This window comes from Nomascus leucogenys, chromosome 16 (genome assembly GCF_006542625.1).
Source record: "Nomascus leucogenys isolate Asia chromosome 16, Asia_NLE_v1, whole genome shotgun sequence".
In the NCBI taxonomy this organism is placed as follows: domain Eukaryota; kingdom Metazoa; phylum Chordata; class Mammalia; order Primates; family Hylobatidae; genus Nomascus; species Nomascus leucogenys.
Window position 1 is genome coordinate 43,531,781 of NC_044396.1, and position 22,612 is coordinate 43,554,392.

General features: G+C 39.5%; 1 protein-coding gene across 1 annotated transcript in view; it reads left to right on the plus strand.

Moving 5' to 3' along the window:
- Positions 1 to 22,612, plus strand: part of LOC101179227 (lipoxygenase homology domain-containing protein 1) — a 158,904-nt gene that overhangs the window by 130,899 nt on the left and 5,393 nt on the right. The window contains 1 exon segment of the mRNA XM_030795086.1: positions 9,199 to 9,257. Within this exon segment, the coding sequence (XP_030650946.1) occupies positions 9,199 to 9,257 (59 nt within the window).

Here is a 22,612-nt window from a genome sequence, read left to right on the forward strand (position 1 = left end):
TCTAAAAGCTATATTTTAATCACATCACTCCCTTGTTTAAAAACCTTCAGTAATCCTCATTGCCTACCACAAAAGCAAAACAAAACAGAACTTCCATTCAAGGCTTTATAACATCTGGCTCTATATTTCCCCCTCCAATTTGTTTTTATAGCTGTCCTCTTGCAAGATCTAAGTGAAATTAGACCCCTATAATTACCTAAACAAGTTCTGTTCCACTCTGCTTCTGTCCCTCGGAGTGCTAGTCTTCACTCAGGAGGACATTTCCTTGCTCTGTTCTCCCCATTATAATCCTGTCCATCCTCAAGTTCCAATTCCAATTTGGCCTGTAGTATGACTTAATTGGCCAAACTACAAAGATTTTTTCTCTTCTCTCAATGTGTACTCAGAGCTTAGCATAGCACAGGCACCCCCATCTGATGAGTAACACGTAGCGCTGAAGAGGACTTGGGTGTCATTTCCCAGCCTGCTCCCACCCACAGCACACAGGCATCTCTGGGGCACTGGTGGAAGCTCTGTTTTATTCCCTGCATCAGAAGAGGTAGAGTGTGCTTCATCCAGAACTTTCATCTTATGTTCTGATATACTTTGTCACATTAATTTAGCTGATTTCTTTTAAATATGAAATCTTCTGGTGGATAATTTAGATGCATTCACTGCCACTGTCCATGTCTACACATATATTTCACATCGTCACCCATCATTTCTTGCGCTACCTTACTTTTTTTTCTTTTTTTGAGACGGAGTCTTGCTCTGTCACACAGGCTGGAGTGCAGTGACTCAATCTCAGCTCACTGCAACCTTCACCTCCTGGGTTGAAGCAATTCTCCGGCCTCAGCCTCCCAAGTAGCTGGGATTACAGGCATGTACCAACATGCCTGGCTAATTTTTGTATTTTCGGTCGAGACAGGGTTTCACCATGTTGGCCAGGCTGGTCTCTAACCCCTGACCTCAGGCAATCCGCTCGCCTTAACCTCCCAAACTGCTGGATTACAGGCATGAGCCATCGCATCTGGCCCCTGCACTACCTTACTTCTTGTTTGTGCTGTGCCACCATGACCTCCTTTGGAAGGAAGAAACATAAGTGATAGCTTAATTATTATAATTTCAGTGGGTTGTATCTGAAAGAATTTTAGTTACAAAATATATTGAACAATCCCAAATAATGTAACAGATATAAAATATTAAATGCTAATATTTAATACCCTGCACATAGTAGGTCCTAAATAAATGGTAGCTAGTGCTCATTCATATAATACTCTGATGAAGAAAGTAAGTTGCAGAAATAATTCCTTTCTATTATGTAGCTATACAGAGATGGGACAGGTCCTACTTCCTTAATTCTTAAAGGAGCAGAAGAGTTTGGCACCAGGAATAGAACTTGGGGCATAGCAGGTTCCTTTCTACTGCAGCAAAAGGCCATTCTGAAGCCACTTATAGTTACTTCTGTCTCCCAGAGCCTTTTCTGTGCATGTGAGGTCAAGGTCAGTGTCCATGGAGCCTGGAAGGCTGTTCTGAGGGGAAAGGAGAGCCGTGGGTGCACGCAGGAGCTGGACTGGACAGTCCTGGCGGGGGAGCTGGGTAGAGTATGATGCTGGGCATGTTCATTGTGGCTAGTTAGTTCTGGGGTGCAGGCATCCAGAATGCTCAGATGCACATCAGAGAAGGGAAAAGGAAAGAAAATCTCGGTGGTGCTCCTTGGAGCTTCCTCAGAGAACAAGAATTTACAGCACAGCTGAATTAGGGCAGTGAAAAAGACCACCGAGTGCTTGTCCCTTTTTGTGGGCTTGGGGGAAATGCTTAGGTGAGACACAAAGCAGAGCCGCGGGAGGAGACTGCTTCTGTGCATCACAGAGGCTGCCTGCGAGTGTGCGCATCCTCCTTTCCTTTTTCCCTCTTCAATTGAACACCCACGTCCTTATGGCTTTATTTTATTTCTATGCCTGAAGGTATTATTTTTCTGTCTTTTGTACATTTAATATAGATAGGGGTATACATCACTGAATTTCTACCATTTACACTGCAGGTTTGGCTATTTGAGGTTTGCAGCAAACAAAATTTGTATTTGAATAAGGCAGACATTCAACTGACTTTATGAATTAATGCAAATATTTTTATTTAGTATTTATATTAGCTTCCTGTGGCTGCCGTAACAAATTGCCACAGACTTGATTGCATTGAACGACTGAAATATATCCTTTTGTAGTTCCTGGAGGCCAGTGATCCACAATTCAGGTGTCATTGGGGCCTGTCTCGGAAGGCCTGGGAAACAGTCCTTCCTCGCCCTCCCCACTTCTGCTGGGTGCTGACCGTCCTTGGGTTTCCTTGGCTTGCAGCTGTATCACTCCAGCCTCTGCTCCATTGTCACATAGCTATCTTCCTTTTGTGTGTCTGTGTCTCTGTGTTTCTTATCTTTTCGTAAGGACACTGTCGTCATTGGACTAGACCCATCCTACTCCAGTATGGCCTCATCTTTACTAATTACGTACCCTATTTCCAAACAAGGTCATGTTCTGAGGTTCTAGGTGGCCATGAATTTTGGAGGAACACTATTTAACCCAGTATACTTTTTGAATGGATTCTGTACTGTACTGTTTAGCATTAAATTAGGGAATCTCCAGATTTTTGTGTTACCAAACTTGAACTATTGTGTATGCATGTGTATATGTGAGTCTTGACTTTAATGTGAAATTATTAAAAATAAGTTAGCATCTATCTTTTAATAGAAACAATGTCATTCACAATATATATTTGATAACCTACTTGACCTAGGAGGGCCTGGAGACAAGGAGTGCCAAAAGTTTCTCAATGTTGCCTTCCATAACTCCTGATTGGTTTGGGAAATGACATTGATAGGAGCTTGCAGAAGCAAGTTATTTGAAATAAAAGCCCTACCTAGGGAAATTCTAAATAGAAGGAGAATTTTTAAATGCAGAAATCAATCAGTTAAATGCAGATAACTACAAATAATGACCAACATGGAGAAACCGTGTCTCTACTAAAAATATAAAATTAGCCGGGCGTGATGGTGCATGCCTGTAATCCCAGCTATTCGGGAGGCTGAGGCAGGAGAGTTGCTTGAACCCAGGAGGCGGAGATAGTGGTGAGCCGATAGCATGCCATTGAACTCCAGCCTGGGCAACAAGAGCAAAAACTCCATCTCAAAAACAAACAAAACGAATCTAACTTGACTTGTCAAGGCAAGGCAGCATGACCAGCTTTGTCCTCTCAAAACCAAATTGTAGTCAGATAGATGGAGTGACCCTGAGGCACATTCACCTGAGGAATAAGGACATGATGCTTCACAGCGTTCCTTAGAGTTGACATTGCAGTTAACACCTTTAAAGTGTTCCCATCTCATTTCTATTCAGGATTCTTGACTTTTTAAAATTTTTTTTGAGGTTGAGATTATCTCCTTTGTGCAAAGTATAAGAAAAGAAGACTTTAAAAGCTTTCCACTATGGATAGAATCGACTATCAGCAAATCCTGAATACCTCTGGTAGGTGGAATGCCACCTCCACTCCAGACTCATGCCGTTTTCACAGTCCTCAGCACCTTCTTACTAATTGTTGAAAAAAAGAGTCTGTTATTCCACCGAAACAACTGTGGGCCCCCTGCAGGCAGGTGAGGCAGGCCTTCGGGCAAGGCAAACTAAAGGCCTTCTTTTCATCCTTGAGATCACACTCTGGGGGAACCTTTGCAGCCAAAAGCTGGCCTTGGCCACACAGCAGGCCTACAGCTCAGCCAGGGCTTGGCAGACACGTTCTTCTCTGCTCCTCACTGGCCTTCACTGTGTTCTCAGCTGGTGCTGTTGGATCTGAGTTTACCTAACTCATGGCCATTCCCTGGTGCCTGGAGTCCTGTAGGCTTTCATGTGTATATTTACTGGTAAGTTGACAAAAGATGTGTCACCTCTGCCAGGAGATATTTCCTGAAGCTACAGGTTGGGAAACTCATTTTCCTGTATACCTTTCACAGGGCGTGTGACATTAACTCAGCACTTACTACATTAAGTTACATGTGTGTGTTTATGTGTCGATCCTACTCCTCTAGCTCAGTACACTTTTCCCCAAGGTTGGGCTGATGTCTTATATTTTTACTTTCAGCTCCTATCATTGTTTCTGAAATAGAAGGAAACTAGGTTAAATTTACATGTGTAATAAATTCAGCCAAAATGCATGCATTAATCAAGACACTATAAGCCCCAAGGGAAATCATATTAAAAGACAGATTTGGAATTAGAACACAATTTAAAAGGTTTAATTGTATCTTAACCTCACTATGACACGTATAAACAAAATTGTGACTTAATACTCATTTTTAAGTGTTAATGACAACAAAAAGCCAAAGAGTGATTCTTAGAATTAGCATGAGTTAAAAAGAAAAAAAAAAAGACGTGTGCCACTGATATAGATTTTTAAGCAAAATGCAGTTTACTTGTCTCAGGATCTCACTCTTGAAAAACTGAAGTGGCTAGTTGACCAACCACACCGCTAGGGGGCTCCGCCTTGACGGCCTGGCAGAGAGCAGCGTTTCTGCTGCTCTGTCACTGCAGCCTCACACACCAGCAGGGCCGCATCTCCATGCATGAGATTCTTACGTGGAAGCAAGGCTGATAATCACCCCTGTACCATTCCATCATTATTATTCACAAAGCATTCTCCTTGCTTAATTGCCTTGTGGCAACTCTGGCGGTTATTCCATGAAAATCAAACATGCGGCACATGCTCTTAGGAGGTTGTAATCAAGACCTTCGGTGTCCACAGGACAAATACATAGAACATAGTAGGTACTCAGAAAGTGTGTGCTAAATTAGTGAATTAGTTAGTAAATCATGAGCTGAGCCTTATACAGAACAGGGCTGAGTATATCATTTGTGGAGAGGGTCAGGAAAAGAAGCAGGGGCAGCCCTGTTTGAACAGCATCCTTCTTCTGTGTAAGTGTAGGTGGCAAGAGAACTTTTACACCTAGGCCAGCTCTGCCTGAAGGTGTTAGTGTGTGGTGAATTAAAAACAAATTATCCTCCTACGTTAGCCATTTACCTTTCTAGGCTTTTCTTCCAATTCTCCTGAGTAGAGTACGTTTTGCTTCTGTCCCTAGAAATTCTCTAGAGATATTGTTACTCTTTTCCCTCATTTGTTTTAGCTCATTTTATTCTTTCTTCTGCTTATTGAAATTCTTATCCCTCAAGGCCCAGGATAAAATGTTATCCATGCCATGCAGCTTTCTCTGCTTGCCCAGCCAGAAGTGTGTTCATCCTTACCCTCTTTAAATTCCTCCAGCGCTTGACTTAGACCTTTGTGCAATGCTTGCCAGACAATGCACTGCCATTGTTTGTGAACGTATTTGTCTCAGGTACCAGATGATATGCTTCTTAAGGGTAGAGCCTCATAAATTTCTCTTTATTTTCCAGTATGGTTTCTTGTACCAAGTATGGATTTAGCAAATATTTATAGATAGGAATGGGGAAAGGAAGGAAGGAAGGAGGGAGGGGGGTAAGGACGATGGATGGAAAACATAATGGAATCCCAAGTTGGAAGAAACCTTAGAGGTCACCTAATCTTTGCATGAGTTCCCTCTGTAACATACTCAGATGTCTCATTACAAATAATTTATGCATTTATTTATTTTCAAAATAAGTCAGCCTGTCTACAGATGGTTTTATTTTCCATTTCTGGGAAAAGGGGGGGGAGATGATGAATGATATAGATAAAAAAAGATGTTGAAATTTTGATAAAGTACAGAAATGTAAAATACAATTTTTATAGAGAGAAGGGAATAATAAAAATTATCAAGAGACAGTGAGCAATCATTTAACTTTACTGATTTTTTTTTTCCTGAAAGAGGCCACTATTAATCATTTCTTGCTATTCTGAGCATGTATTTGTGCTGCTGCAGATTTCTGTGCTCTTCTTTGTCAGTTTACGCCATTCCTTGGTGCGGAAGTGACAAGTAGTGACGGTGGGAAACTGACAGAATGAGGTTCAGGGATGAGTCTTGTTCATTTTTTGGGGATGGGGGTGGAGACATAGAATCTTCAAATATTTCTTCTGCCATTTTCAATGTGAAAGTATGCCAAATATAAAATAGATCTCAGACTAAATAAAATCTGTACTACTCCTTACCTCGTTATACATCTTTCCCCAGCAAAACACCCTATATGTTTTAAGGCAGGAGCACCCCAACATATTCCACAATTGTCTATTTTAATCTTAAAAGACTAAGAGAATTTTTACCCCTGTCTTTGTGTTTCCTAGCTAGGCCAGTGAAAGGGAGCACCCTGGTGACCTAGGGGTTTAGGCATTCTTTAGCTGATGGCTGCAGAAAATGGATTGTGTTCTTGGTCAAGCAACCTTCTCCTGCTTGCTTTTTATTCCACTCCTTTAATATCATCACTGCACCTCTCAAGCCACACTGCTCCAATTCTCCCATCTGTTCACTGGCTTTGGGGGAATTTTCTTGTCCTAATGCAAAAACTTGCTTCACTATCCAAGGCCTACTGTTTTATGGCACATCTGAGAAAAGTAGGATGGTTGTTGGTTGACTGGCAGTCACCCCAAATATATTTTCTGTAACACAACTGTGTACAAGGCACTGTGTTTGGCAGTCAGAAAATGCAGTAGTAACTATTTTACCATAATACATTTATGTATGTTTAATTCTGTATCCTTTGTGTAGGTACAATTATTATCCATAATTTACAAATGAGGAAACCGAGGGTTACAAAGATTAAGAACATGGGGCAAGGTTGCACAAGTAGTAGGTGTTGAAGCCAGGTTTTGAAACAAGGCAATCTAACTCTACTTGAAATGTAAAGTCTGTATTCTTTTTGTTTTTTTTTTTTTGAGATGGAATCTCACTCTGTCACCCAGGCTGGAGTGCAGTGGAACGATCTCAGCCCACTGCAACCTCTGCCTCCTGGGTTCAAGTGATTCTCCTGCCTCAGCCTTCTGAATAGCTGAGATTACAAGTGTGTGCCAATATGCCCGGCCAATTTTTGGATTTTTAGTAGAGATGGGGTTTCACCATGTTGGCCAGGCTGGTATTGAACTCTTGACCTCAGGCGATCCACCCGCCTTGGCCTCCCAAAGTGCTGGGATTACAGGTGTGAGCCACCTCGCTGGGCCTAAAGTCTGTATTTTTAAACATGAAGCTGACTGTCTTTATTCTGGCATATAAAGTAAACTCTTTACATACATAACAATGTAGCTGGAAAGATGGGATACATAAACCAAAACATAACTAATAAAGTAAGATTGCATAATTAGGGGCTAACTAAATGTGCAAAATATATTGTATGTGTGTTATTAGGTTCCAGAGGAGGAAAGAACACTGTGAGCTAAAGTGGTCAGAAGGAAATGGGATTTATCATAGCTTTGGAAAAGTGGAGAGATGAGCAATCCTGACACCTGGGTAGGACTGCGAGCTCACAGTTCGCCTTTATACCCCACACCTTCCCTTTATCTGCTGATTGCAAAGCTAGTGTGGTGGCGTCAGTCTTACAGCTCAGACTCTTAAGTTCCTTGACGTTGTCAGATCCTTGAGTAACCCACACACAACCCCTGCCCCTACCCCATCTTGTCCAGCAGCCTCCTGTGCGTCAGCCGCATGGAATCTCATTGGACTCTGTACCTTTGCCAGTGCTGTTGTCTCTCTCTATGGTGCCCTTCCTGACCTGCTTATTGTCCAACCTTCAGCTCAAGTATCACCTCTTTGTTTAATTTTTTTGTTCTTAATTCCTTTGCACTTCCCCATTCCTGCAATTGAGTTGGTCAGTCTCTTTTTCTGCTCCTATAACATCTGTATTTAAGTGACTCACCACACTTTGTTACATCTATATCTTTACATATGTTTCCTTCTGTTTTACACTGGAAGCTCCTCAGGTCACGTTTCTTCTCTCTTTTCTTTTTCTTGTAGTCCCAGCACTTAGGAAAATGCCTGCACACACAGGGCACTTACTAAGTATGTGTTGAATGTATAGATGGAAGGATGGAAGGAATGAGAGTATGTGTAAGTGTGTGGGATAGCAATAACCGTGGTTTTTGTGATATAATAATAAAATTGATATACCATGTAATATTACAAAAAACTGCTTGTACATGACTTTTCATTTCAGCTTCACAACACCGTTATGAGGCAGGTAATTTAGTCAAAGAAAGTCAGCTTCAAGAGGGTGAGACCACAAAGCCAGTAAATGGCAAAGCTGGTTTTCTGAGTCCAATCTTGACCTTTTCTTCAAAAGGGAGCTTCTAACACTAAAGTTTACCTGGTTTAGGCAGAAGCTCCAGGAGGATCAGCTATTAGCTCACCCTAAGCACGTTTTCCATGATAATATTTTCACCAACTTTTATGGTTATATTCTTTTTTTTTTTTTTTGAGACGGAGTCTCACTCTGTCGCCCATGCTGGAGTGCTGTGGCACCATCTCAGCTTACTGCAAGCTCCGCCTCCCAGGTTCATGCCTTCTCCTGCCTCAGCCACCTGAGTAGCTGGGACTACAGGCGCCCACCACCATGCCCGGCTAATTTTTTGTATTTTTAGTAGAGATGGGGTTTCACCGTGTTAGCCAGGATGGTCTCAATCTCCTGACCTCATGATCCACCCGCCTTGGCCTCCCAAAGTGCTGGGATTACAGGTGTGAACCACCATGCCTGGCCAATGGTAATATTCTTTTTGCAAACACTGAGGAAGAGATTTTAGAGGAAGCCAGGTGAAAGCAAGACGGAAACTCTCATAGAGGAAATATTAAAATAGGGAGTCTATTTTTCTGTGCCAAGTTTCCCTGCAATCAATGTGCAGCCCATACTTTCTAGGGTGGCCCAGGTACCATGCTCAAAATCTGAAACCCGCCCTTGCCTTTTTCTCCAGCTTGGTACTGGGAGTGCTCTGCTGGAGCCCCAGTTGCTTTTACAGGTGATGGTGATAGAGGACTGACAAACCTGGAGAGGTGGGTGGTTAGCAGGGTTAGCAACATACATATTTCGTTCTTCAAGCCGCAAGGTATGATTCTTACCATTCTTAGTGCCATGATGAATATGTAATAGGATGGATTGTGTTTGACTATATAAAAAGCAATTTTATAGTTAACATTTAGTGGGCAAAATTAATGTAGAATCAACCTTATTTTAAAATTGAGAAAATTAGAAATTAATTTTCCATTTTCTCCTCTCTCTTTCTTTCTCTCTCTCTCTTTTTCCTCAGTTGGCTTCCTTTCATGTCTCAGGGCATAATTCATTCAGAAATTGAGCTCTATCTTCAAGGTGAGGATTACTGAAACCATCAGTAGAAGAAAGTACAAGATGATTTTGTTACATCTGGACATCATGGAACACTATTCCCCAGTTTTCCTCAGAACATCTCCTTTGATAAGTTGGATTTATAGTATTCCTCACAGTGAAGTAAAAACATATGTAAAGCTGTGTCTTAGAAATGTTATATGCCCTACTTGAAGTTAAAAATCAAAGTAAGGATTTGCCCCTGTTAGAGTTAAACTCACGTTTCTTGTTTTCCCACTTACAATGTCATCAGACAGATCTATTATTAACTGCACTTCACTTTTATTTTTGCAGAAATGCAAATAAATCAGCAACCTAAAATACAAGAGGAAGCAAATGGTAAAGGTTGTTGCCACTTTTCATCTTTTAATCATCTGAAATAATCCATTTCTGTTTCAAGATTACCAGCTTTACACATTTTTTATAGTACATTCTTATTGAGTTTAACTATTGATTGAAAAATACTTAAAATGAACACAGGAATAAGCATTATAGTTGATTTATAAAGAAACTAACAGCAGCTTTAGCCCCAAATGCTTTTTTCCTTAATGCTTCTCTTCAATAATTTAAATATATATGGAAAATAATTAGTTTCCAAATGATTAAATTATATTAACTTCTTTTAATTGTACTTTTTAAAAAACTTATTTGCATATTGGTTTCTTAGTTTTCTTTTAAAGTCTTTTGTAGTTATCTTTTTCTATTAGGTTCTCTTCAAATCAATCTGCAATTATCGTATTAATATGTTACATTTTTAAAGTTGATCTGAATGAAATGGATGAATACTGTTTACTAATATGCATACCAGGTTACCACATCTCTATGTTTTCAAGAATGGATGTACTTTCTACAGTGGTTTGAAACTAGGCAAAGGTTAGTGCTAACATTATTTTATTCATGAAGTCCTGTAATGATGAAGATGGCTACTGAGACATAAACAGTTCAAGCTTAAACTAGCATTCTTATCTATTTATATTAGGAACTGTGTTTCAGCTTAGTTTTTGTTATTTATTTTTTAAGGAAAAGTCTGTTCATGTGTCAGACTCTTAGTATGGTCATAATTTTACTAATGTTCCAGAATTTCTTAATAATTTTAAGGGACCTCAAGAGGTCTGTGTCTTACAATAAACCGTCAAGTAATAAGGCTTGAAATGACATTCTAAGTAGAAAAATTATCCATTAATACCAGAACTTGGTGGGGCATATGTGGGTAATAAAGGCTAATAGTTTTAAAATGAAGGTTATAATGAAGGCTGAAAATATCAGAAGTCCTTTGTCAATAATGTAAGCCATGTAATCAACATCAGTGACGTCAAACATGAAGTTGCAATGTACAGGGAAGGTGTTGACCTAGGACTTTGTTAGTTATACTTCATCAAATTTGATTAAAATAAGCTATTTTAAAATGCTTGCTTGTAATTAATTATTTCTGTTGTCTTATTTTATGGCCTCATTAAAATGTATATTTTTTATAGTTCAAAAGTAGATTAAAGACTAATGAGTTTAGTTAGTTCATGATACACTGTCCTTGTGAATGGTTCTGTCTTATTTCATTTTTAAATTCTAAATAATGCAACCTTTAATACTTCTCGGGATATGATTCTGGAAATACATCAGTGATCTCATAGTTATGTGAATGAGCTAATTTATGGTGTGGAAAGAACCTTGAAAGGTTAAGCAGTCTAATCTATTGAGGCAGTGTTACATTGTGGTTAAGAATGTTGAAAAGCAAACATGAGTCTTAGATTTTGAAAGTATATGAGGCACATGTATGTCATTTATGCCTTTCTATGTAGCTTCAGGGGGAAGAAAGTGGACCAAAATGCTGTTTAAATTTAAAGGAGAAAAGGAAAAAGGACTCAACTAAGTTATTTTTACTTTCATTTTGAGGTGATTAACACTAAGTACAATTATGCACCATTACTAACTCGTAGCCATGTTTAATTAATTCCCACAATCATCTGGGACATGTTTTCTAAACGTTGACACCTTATAATCTTAAATATTTATAATTCATATAGGTAAAGTCATTCTTCATAGCAAAACTAACTGCATTACTCAGTTAGACTGAACTTGATTGTGAGAGAATATTTTCAGTATCCATTGCTGGATTGAGTTTCTTCATTGCTGTCAGTGCCTTTGGCATATTGCTCTTATATCCAGCCACATACTTAACCCCCTCACTAACTCCAATAGATTTATATTAATTATATAATAAAAAATTTAAATTCTAGTTCTAGAAGTTCTTTCAAGATACAGTTTGAATGATCTATGAAAACCATATCATATGTGAATAACAACACCTTTTATTATCCTAATATGCTGTCTAGGTCCCTGGTACAATGTGGAATAGAAGCAGTGATGGTAACATTAATAGTGAATGCGTATATTATTTGCTGTGTAGTCTGAGGGTTCCAGAAAAATTTATATATTTCATCCTCCAGTAACCCTATGGGATAGGTTGTATCATTATTCCACTTCACAGGTGATGAAACTAAAGGACAGAGAGGTTTTTATAACTTGCCTAAAGTCACACAAACCGATTTAGAATTTGAATGCAAGTGGTTCAACTTCAGGGACTGTACTGTTCTTGCTTTAGAGGGACTGATTGTCACTGTCCACTGCCCCCAGTTACTAAAAATGTGTGCGTGAAAGGATATTTATCTTCTGTATCTTTGGATTTATCTTGTTGTATTATTTTTTTAACCTATTAAGCTAGATTTAGCTTTTATCCTTGTTTCAGATCCAAGTGAAATGATGTTTTTAATTGTCAGGGGAGATTATTATTGTTATTATATTTCATATTACTCTTTTCTCAACCAGAACCTTTGTGGGGACAGGTTGGGTTTTTGATAAGCTCCTTTTACTACCCCTTATTTGGAGCCCAACCTTTCACTAAGGGTGTATCCCCCTTTGGCTTACTTCAAAAGTCTCAGGTCCAGCTCCCACTCTTGTGTGGCCATCTCCACTCATTCTCCTGGCTTGGAGTGTTGGCATCCATCACACCTGCAGTCCTTGCCTTCTTGTTTGCTGAGTGCTCACCACTCACTTTCAGCTAGTGGCCCCTTTTATTATTATTATTAATATGCACTGGATAATTTTTCTTACTTCCTTGAGATTAGAATAATGTACTAAAAACAATTTTTTTTTGTAATTTATCCAGAATCTCATTGTATTATAGTGAGATGGCTTTAAAAATACCATCTCAGGTCCAGGTACAGTGGCTCATGCCTGTAATCCCAGCACTTTGGGAGGCCGAGGTGGCCTGATCACTTGAGGTCAGGAGTTTGAGACCAGCCTGGCCAACATGGTGAAACTCGGTCTCTACTAAAAATACAATAATTAGCTGAGCATGGCAGTGCGTGCCTATAATCCCAACTACTAGTGAAGCTGAGGCAGGAGAATTGCTTGAACCCAGGTGGCAGAGGTTGCAGTGAACCTAGATGGCACCACTGCACTCCAGCCTGGGCAACAGATCAAGACCCTGTCTCAAAAAACTAACTAAATAAACAAATAAAATACCATCTCAGGAAACTGTGGCTCAGAAGTGTAAGAACCTTGTCCTCAGTCAAGCAGTTAGTAAATGAAAGAACTGATATTGGAACTTAGCTCTTAACCATTGTACAAAACTGTTTCATTTTAATGACTCAGCTTCCTACATGCACTCAAGGATTTCTGACTTGAGGGATTTAAAAATTCTTGGAGCAGTTACTCATTTATTTATAGGCAATGCTAACTCTTAGTAGTATGATCATTAACAATTTGGTAGATTATGTGTGGTAAAGATTATTAAAATATTTTTTCTCTCCTCTCAATTCTGTTACCTATACATGCTTGGCTGGCCTCACTGCCCAAATAGTGTTTGCTCAAAGAAAGAAAATTAAATTTAATGATTAGTCTCAGCTAAACATGATTAAGAACATAAAATATTCTATCACATCATCATGTATTCTGAGTCAACTATAGATGGTTTTGTATTGCCTTTTACTCTGATCATTCAGGGTACAATTTCCTGTGGTGGTGTGGATAATGACAAGGTAACAGCCTACCCCTTGTGTTGGAGCCTTCTGCCTGTTGTGTCAGCCTGATTTCCTCCGCAGGAAGACACGCTGTGGCACCGGGGAGCCTGGGCAGGTCGCAGGAATCAGTGTCTCAAATAAGTGTGCATAATTTGTGAAGCTGAGATGCCAGAGGAACCGTTTTCAGGATTGCCTCGTCAGTCCCAACATACGGAGCCTGAAACTAGGTTAATGAATTCCAGCAGGGCTAAGTGGGAAAAGAGAAGTCAACTTGTGAACAAGTTTAGAATCAAAAGGAGAGAAGGTGAGCCAAGAGAAATTCTCCTAGCAGAGGCCAGATGTTGCTGCGACTTACTGTTTAGTGCCGAAAACCTTTGGTGTAGGCATGCCAGGAGGTGTTAAGTGGGCAACCAGGAAGACAATGCAGTGCTTCTCATGCCCTGGCTGGGTTTAGCTTCATTTGCTCCCAAATTAAATAGCTAGTGTTTAGTTTTTGTTTGATTCTAGAACATTGGCTCACACCTTTTTTTTTGGTTTGAGACAAAATACCCATAACTCAGCATAGCAGTGGAATGGAATGTATTTGACACTGAAACAGTAATACAATACACTCAGCATCTTCAAATATGCAACAGCCTTGCAGAAACTTCACCATCAAAAGCCTACTCCTCAACCACTTTGTGTTTATAAAGAATTCACAGAAAGCATAGAGTGGTTTGGGGTGAAATAGACTTACTCAATCAGAGTATGTCTTGTTAATCTGAAGCAAGTTTTCTAAACCGTGGGACTACCGACATTTCAGCTTGGATAACTTTTTGTTGTGGGGGACTGTCATAAATATCAGGGTGTTTGGCAGCTTTCCTGGATTCTACTCACCCACTGGATGTCAATAGCATGCACCTAGTTGTGATGACAAAAAAAAAAAAAAATGTCTCCAGACATCAACAAATGTCTCCAAGGGGCAAACTCACCCACAGTTGAGAACTGCTGACCTAGAAAACAGTGGTTCTGCTGCAAAAGTGGTCAGAGAGGTATGGAGATGGGGAAGTCTGGGAAGGAGGATGTGGGAGACTGTTTGCAAAAAATGTCTGTAACTGCAGCATTTTCTGTGCTCTTCTGAACTCAACAAAAGGTGGAATCAGCCTGGGCAGACATTTGAAACTGCCTTGACTAACTGTGTAAGGCAGAAATGATACTATGTGACATTTTTGCTGCACATTATTAGGTCATAAAAGATGATACCACTCCTGCCTGGCTCACTTTCTGGGAATGTTAGTCTTTAGAATCCAGCCACTGCCCTGTGAGAAAGCCTGGACCTTATAGAGAAGTCTGCACGGAAAGGAATGAAACGACCATTGCTCTGACCCCTGGCTGTGCTTGCAGCCAGCATCACCTTGCCAGTCACGTTGAGAGAGCCATCTTGGAAGCAAATCCTCCCAGCCACAGCTGAACTGCCCCAGTTGACAGTATGTGGAGCAGAGATAATCCTTCCCTGCTAAGCCTGGTCCAAATTGTACTTTCAAGGGCATAAGAAATGATTGTCATTGTTTTGCGCCATTAAGTTTTAGGATAGTTTGTTATGCGGGAATAGATCATGGTAGCAGTAGAATTGGTAGTGGATAGGCTCATATAGACCTGCATACATAGGTCAAGACTTGGATTCTAAATATATTGAAGATCATGAATTGCTCTTCTAATGACCAGCACACAGTAATGTGGGTCTGAAAGTAGATTTGAACCTAGTAGATTGCTTAGGATGTTGGGACACAAAGAACTCAGGAATTGTTAGCAAATGCAGTTGGCCTTCTGTGCCTGCAGGTCCTACATCCCCAGATTCCGTCAACCACAGATCGAAAAGTTCCAGAAAAAAACCCAAACAATAAAAAATGACTATATAACAACAGAAAGTAATACACATTTAAAAAATACGATTTATACAGCATTTATACTGTATTAGTTATAAGTAATCTAGAGAAGATTTAATGTATATGGGAAGATGTGCATAGGTTATATGCAAATATTATGCCATTTTGTTGTTGTTTTTGTTTGGTTCGTTTATTTTTTAGAGACGGGGTCTTGCTCTGTCACCCAGGGTAGAGTGCTGTGGCATGATCATAGCTCACTGCAGCCTTGACCTCTTGGCCTCAAGGGATCCTCCTACATCGGCCTCCGGAGCACCTGGGATTATGGGCATAGGCCACCATGCCCAGCTAATTAAAAAAAAAAATTGTAGAGACAAGATCTCACTGTATTGCCCAGGATGGGCTTGATCTTCCCACCTTGGCCTGCCAAAGCACTGGGATTACAGATGTGAGCTACTATTCTTGGCCAACTAGGCCATTTTCTATAAGGGACTTGAGCATCTTTAGATTTTGATATGAGGGGGCGTCCTGGAACTAATCTCCCTGGAACACCAAAAGATGACTACAGTCAAAGGAAGGCAAGTCAAGTTTTCCATGTAAGCCAAGATAAGGTGGGTGATTAAAGAGGCAATGGGACATGGGAGAGATTTGGCAGCAAGTATCAAGGATACACGGGAAGGGAATTTGGGATGAGGACAAGGTGGAAATGGTAAGGCTGAGCTGCTAGAATCCATGTTGAAAATGATCACAGGGAACCTAGGGCACCTGGAAAGAATTTGATATTTAACTGTCACACTGTCCTCCCTGTTAAGGGTCAAGATTTGAGGTGGAGTTGAATGTACTAAATAGGCAGGGGATGCATGGTAAACTGCAGTAAAGTATAGTTGTCCTACCTGAATAGTGATACGACAAGCTCTCACATGTGGGAGGCTGCTGAGTGTTCCGGTTAGCAGTGCAGATTATGCATCTTGACTGCACCACTGACTCACTGCATGGCTTGGGAAATCACTGTATTTCTTTGTGCCTCGGTTTCTTTCCTATAAAATGTAGGTAATAGTAGAAACTCTTAGGATTGTTGTGAGGATTAAATAATATCCATAAAGCACCTTGAACAGAGCCTAATACATCTTATGTATCCAATAAACATTAGCTTTTAAACTGTATGTTTCACTTGTAATGGAACCTATCCCTGTCTTGAGTGCTGTGGCTGTAGTCCCACTGTGCACATGTTTGGACTACAGCAAGCACGTCCCACCCGGTTGGCTGACTCTGTCACTCTTTACTACATCATACAATAATCAGTGGTAAATAATCACAGGAATAACAAGAGATTCATCTTAGACCAATATCAAGATAAAATAGGTAACAGATTCATTTCTGATAATGTTTTATGGTTGTTTTCTGGACTTAAAGTGGAGAAAATTGAGCACTGGTCGAAACCATTTTAATCTAGGAAGCATAACTGTTTCTAATTCGGTGTCAAATTTATCCCAACTCCTGTGGTAGTCAGCACAGAATTTCTCTATTGCTTTACATGTATAATAGGATTAATGATATTTGTCTCTTGAAAGAATAAAAATATTTGTAAAGTACTTAAAAATTAAAAAAAATCTCATGATCCTCTTACGAGGTTGTATTTTGAAGGACTTGTGAATTTATATACATAGAATTATTTGGAGATAAAATTAATAAAAATTAGAATAATCTGTTTTGTTTACAGTATCTTTGCTAAATCTCATTTAAATATATTTACATGACCTTGAAAATGTGGATCATACAAGGTCAATATTGTTTCCATTATCTTCGTGCTAATAATAAGATCAATTATGAGGCAAATAACAATATCCTTGTCCTTTGTATGAAAAATGACACTAATGACACATCATCAGAAGGACTTGTTTTTGTTAATTGATAAATAGTTATGTATTGTGCTGAAACAATCTTAATAGTGTCTTGAATATCCTTCCTCATACAGGCAGCCTTGCTTTTCAAAATACATTTTAACGGATCCCAAATCGTTTCATAAATCACCCATTCATTTTTTGAAAGGCTATTATGTGCCAAGTGTTGTATTAGACACTGAGAATACAGAGACATTTAAGGCCAAAATTTGCCCTTCAGGGGCTTACAATCTGGGTGGAGAGGGTCCTGATCTGTCAAGGCACTTATTTGCATGTCCAAATGTTGAAGTGTGCCAGGGTCCAGTATAGGCATGAGAGGGAGAGTGGTTCATTCTGGTTACAGGGAGGAATGTTTGTTAATGCTTCTTTTTTTTTTTTTTTGTGAGATGGAGTCTCACTCTGTTGCCCAGGCTGGAGTGCAGTGACATGATCTTGGCTCCCTGCAACCTCCACCTCCCAGGTTCAAGCAATTCTTCTGCCTCAGCCTCCTGAGTAGCTGGGACTACAGGCGTGCACCACCATGCCCGGCTAATTTTTGTATTTTTAGTAGAGATGGAGTTTCACCATATTGGCCAGGCTGGTCTCGAACTCCTGACCTTGTGATCTGCCCACCTTGGCCTCCCAAAGTGCTGGGATTACAGGCGTGAGCCACCATGCCCGGCCATGTTAATGCTTCTTAAGAGAAGGTGAGCTTTGAGCTAGCATGTTCACCAGTCAGAGGAGAGAGGTGAAAGAGAGGACATTTTGGCTGAAAGATTTTAGTCCAAGTCCTGGAGGAAGAAAGGAGCCTTTTAGGATAGCTGAAGGCTGGCACAAGGGAAGGTCGCTGTGTGAGAGGGAGGCTGTAGAGGGGGTCAGTGGCTACTTAGAGGTGGGTGTTATGGGCAGTGGGCATCAATATTATAAAAAGAGCTAGATAAGACATTTGACAGACATGCCAATCTATGTGTAATATTATGTCAGCATGGATGTAATGATAGAGAAAGTTTTGTTTACTCTGACCTCTTCTCACCACCTAAAATCTGGGGGACTCTCACAGGGATTTTTTGGAGGTGGATCTGTTCAACTTTTGAGCTTTATCCCCTCAAGTCACCTGTAGTTCTCCTCCGTCTTTCCCTGCCACACCCCTCAACTTCTCCTCTAAGTAAGAGCCAAACAAACATTTCACACACAGGGCTCTTGGTCTTTTTAGGCTGTCTCAATCTACCCCTGATTATTATAGTCAGGGAAGTGAGAGGCTGCAGTCTGCAGAGACGTGCTGGGTTTTTTTCGCTTTCACTGCATCTTCCTGTGTCCTACCCTGTCAAGGTAAGAGTCATGGGAACATGTTTGCTGTCCAGTGAGGCAAAGCAGACTGTCCCATTGTTTTTATTATTGAATTGCAGTGACTTAGGGCAAGCAGATGTGAAGTGTTTTCCCTCAGTATGCCCAACTAACAATTGCATGTAAGAGCTTAATTTACATGCATCCTCTCTGCATTTCTTTTGAGTATTCAGTGGGCAGTTGCCAAGTATCTGAAAACGTGTCTAGACACAGATGTTTCTATATTCAAAAACAGGGTTAATTTTCTGAACTACAAAGTCAAATGCATGTAACCCCTGTAAAAGAATACACAGCATAAGGTAAAGAAAAAATGTTATGATCTAAGGAAGGGCTATTGAACTTCACTAGCTGTAGCAACTTTGCTCACCAAAATAACTCAACCGTGCTTTCCTGAGAATACACTTCCAATTGATAAGAAAACATTAGGAAGGAAACAGTTAATGACAGGTCTGCAATCTAATTTTTTCCTCTACCAGGGATACATGAAAGAGGTGACTCAGTCAAATCCCCTTGCATACATGCTAATAACTAGACATCCTGATAAAAATGCTAATGGTATTTATAAGTAAAAAAGATAATGGAGAGCCTTTATCTGTGAAATGCTTTCAGCAGCTATTCTAGTTATCTATTGCTGTGTGAAAAACCACCCCCAAATTCAGTGGCTGAAAACAATAATTTGTTATTATCTTTAGCTTTCAGTGGGTTAACATGGCTCAGCTAGGTGATTTTTTGTGTGGTGCTTCTCACACAACTTTAGTTAGTGCTGCAATTGCAGACATCTGAAGAGATAGCTCCCCCATTCTGCCAGCTGATGAGGCTGGGTTAGGCTTTTCAGGCCATATGGTCTTTGTTGCAACTACTCAACTCTGCTGTTGTAGTGTGAAAGCACCCGTGTACAATACATAAACAAATGAGCATGGCGTCATTCCAGTGAAACTTAATTACAAAAACAGGTGACAGGCCGGATTTGGCCCATGGGCCATAGTTTGCCACCCCCTGGATTATGATGTCTGTAAGGGAAGAATGCTTGTCCTGTGTCCTGCTAGTGAATCATTAGTAAACTCGGTATTAGGTAAGATGTATAAACTGTGTGGAGTTTGATCATCGAACTCACTTCTTCCCTTAGAGTCTCTCGAATGTTAAACACAATGTTTGTGCATAATGTGGACACAATATCTGTAAGTCAACTTGTCAACAGATATTAATTTAATTCCAATTGTTGGCCTACATTACACTTGATGTTCCACATTCATGGATTCAACCAACAGCAGATAAAAATATTTTTAAAAAGGAAGGTAGTGTCTGTACTGAACACATACAGACTTTTTTCTTGTCATTGTTACCTAAACAATACATTCTAACAACTATTTACATTGCATTTTTATAGTATTAGGTATTAGAGGTAATCTAGACATGATTTAAAGTATGCAAAAGGATGTGTGTGTGCTATACAGAAATACTACACCATTGTATATCAGGGACTTGGGTATCTATTAGCATTGATATCTATGGGGGTTTCTGGAACCAATCCTCCACAGATACTGAGGAACAACTATAGGCTGAAGTTCGGAATTCTCTAGGTCAGTTTTACGTATACTGATTGCATGGTTACATGAGAATGGAAATGGCAGAGCACTTACTTCTCATTGTAAATATGGAAGATCCTGTTAGACTTTACTTCATTGTTGAGAAGAAATCTAAATTTATTATGGAATATTTGGAGATCATAGAGTATATCCAAACTACTTTAAAAGTATTTTTAACACAAAAGAAAAGTAAGCCTCCTAAGGCTGTGGTTTCCAAGAAAATTTCCTTTTATCTACAGTAGGGTTTATTTAAATGAAAGACATTGCTATAGTATCTCCCCCAATTTAAGCTTGGAAAAGAGAATGAAAGGGCACAGCCTGAGGTAGATTGTCAGTAATGGCTTATTGCATAGTCAACGAACTGTTTTTAAACCTTTCAAAACATTGTAAATGTAAGATAAATATTTAGACTTCAATTACGTGGAATTTTCTTTCTTCCTTTGAAAACTCTAATAGAAATAATTTCCCAAAGGGATTAACAGATGACAACATTTTTTGATATGAGTCCTTGGGGTTGAATAGACAGCAGCTATAAGGCAAAGGAAAAAAAAAGAAACGTATAGATAAAATATCTGAAGTCATATTCTTTTGTTTTTTTGGTGAAAAAAGTTTTGCAATAGAAAATTACAGACAAATACTTGTAATTTTGGCACATATACAAGCAATACAAAAACTGTAAACATATTTTTAGCCCTGTTATAAATAAATTATTTCATAGGGCAGTGGAACTTTTGATTTAAATACAAACTCAGCATGTTCCTCTATGTTATTTTCTACAACTGTTCTCAACTCTTTTGTATTTTAGGTAGTGAAACATTCTTAGAGAAGTTAAGTGATTCGATTTTTAAAGGATGAAATATAAAATTTATTTTTTTTCCAGTTGCAAAAAAGAAAAATATGCTTAGGAAAACTTGAAAGTGAATAAAAATAACTGCAGATGATGTTCATTAGTTATTCCACCCTTAAGTCCTATGTCATCGTGACATTCTAATTCCAAAAAGGAGGAACACAGACATATTATATGAATCAGTGGTTCCTTGCTATTTGCCTCTATTTCAGTAAACAAGACATCCAAGCTTCTATGCAAACTTATTCACGTCCCTCCCCCCATGATAGCATGACAGCAGACCCAGATGGCCGGGGAAGGAGATAAGGATGAGATAGGAAAGAAGACCTACAAAAAAGGAAAGAGATCCTTCAACTTCTTGAATTATGCATCAAAGCACAGGTGTGAGGTTTTCTGTAAGAATTAAATTATGATAGGATTCTCAATGGGACTTAGTTTTAGATTTGCGTGTTTCTTATTTTCCCACATGAACTGTAGTTCCTGAAAACTGGCTGGCTGCAGGGTAGAAGTAGCAGTGCACCCTTTTGAGTTCTGCTGCCCCTTTGGCTTTTGGTACTGAGGTACCGGGTCCATCTTTCTTAACAAAGATGACATTATGCAAAATTTACTTGATGCAAGTTTTATCAAACCGTTTAGAGATCTTCAAATGATGTTTATGTATATACAGACAGTGGCGGGTGGGGAGTAGCATTGTTGTTTTAAAAAGAAAATCGCATCTTAATGAAAGAATTACTGAGAACTTGGTGGGCAGAATAGTGGTGGTTTTAATTGTATTTTGGAAATATAAAAAATACTCACAAGGAAGTAGGTTTATGGAGCCTTAGAAAACAACAGTAACAACCTCTTCAGATTACCCCTGCACTCTAGGGACAGGCTGTGATGAGTAGAGGTGCACGCCCTGCACAGAGTTCTAACTGGCAGGACTTTGTCCTTTGCTGTGCTTGGCTGCGTGGTGTGGACTCAGGGTGAGAGGGGTTCATTGCTGTGGGTTGATGATGTAGTTTCCCAAAGAAGTGCACAAAATAATAAAATGAAGACTTATTTTGTCTTTCTAACTAAACCAATCATAAAACAACTCATAGATCTTTTTAAGTTGTTTCCTGTCACGCTGTGCTTGTCTCAGCCTGTCTGTGTGCTCAGTATCACTGCAGCAGGAAGCTCAATGATCTCTTCTGCTTGCATGATGCATTGTCTTTCTCTATTTCAAACGTGTCTTTTTTTCATCGCCCTTCCCCAAGCCCAACTCCTTTTGTCAAGACCTATTTATCCAGTACAGCATTTTCTTCCTTACTTGTTGGTTTGTTCCAACTCTCAGGGAACTCCAGCAATTCTTCATGAGAAAGAAAGTTAGTTCTTTTTTGCCTAGTTTTTATATCTTCTACATCCTTAGCACTATCTGCTAGGATCACCACACTGTGTTACTAGTGTAGCTTGATAGGACTTTTCTCTAGTACAGATGATGCCTTATATCAGGATGCCTGTCATCCATTCCCATCCCCAAATTTGACAGTTATTTGCCTAAATAAACTCCTAAGTATTTCAGCTAAACACTTAGCGCTAAATGCCTCCAACGCCATTGTTTTGCCAAAAATATGTATTGTTCTCAAAAGCCCACTGCTATTTGTTTTGTAATTAAGCTACAATATTTCCAAAACCTTTTTATATGCTAGCATTCAAGGAGGAAATCCATGATAAGCAATTATTTTAGTACTTGATTTCACAAACTATTCATTTCATAACCAAGTAGATTAAGTAGAAATCCTTATTTTCCTAATATTAATGTGTTTTTCCTCTATACTTTT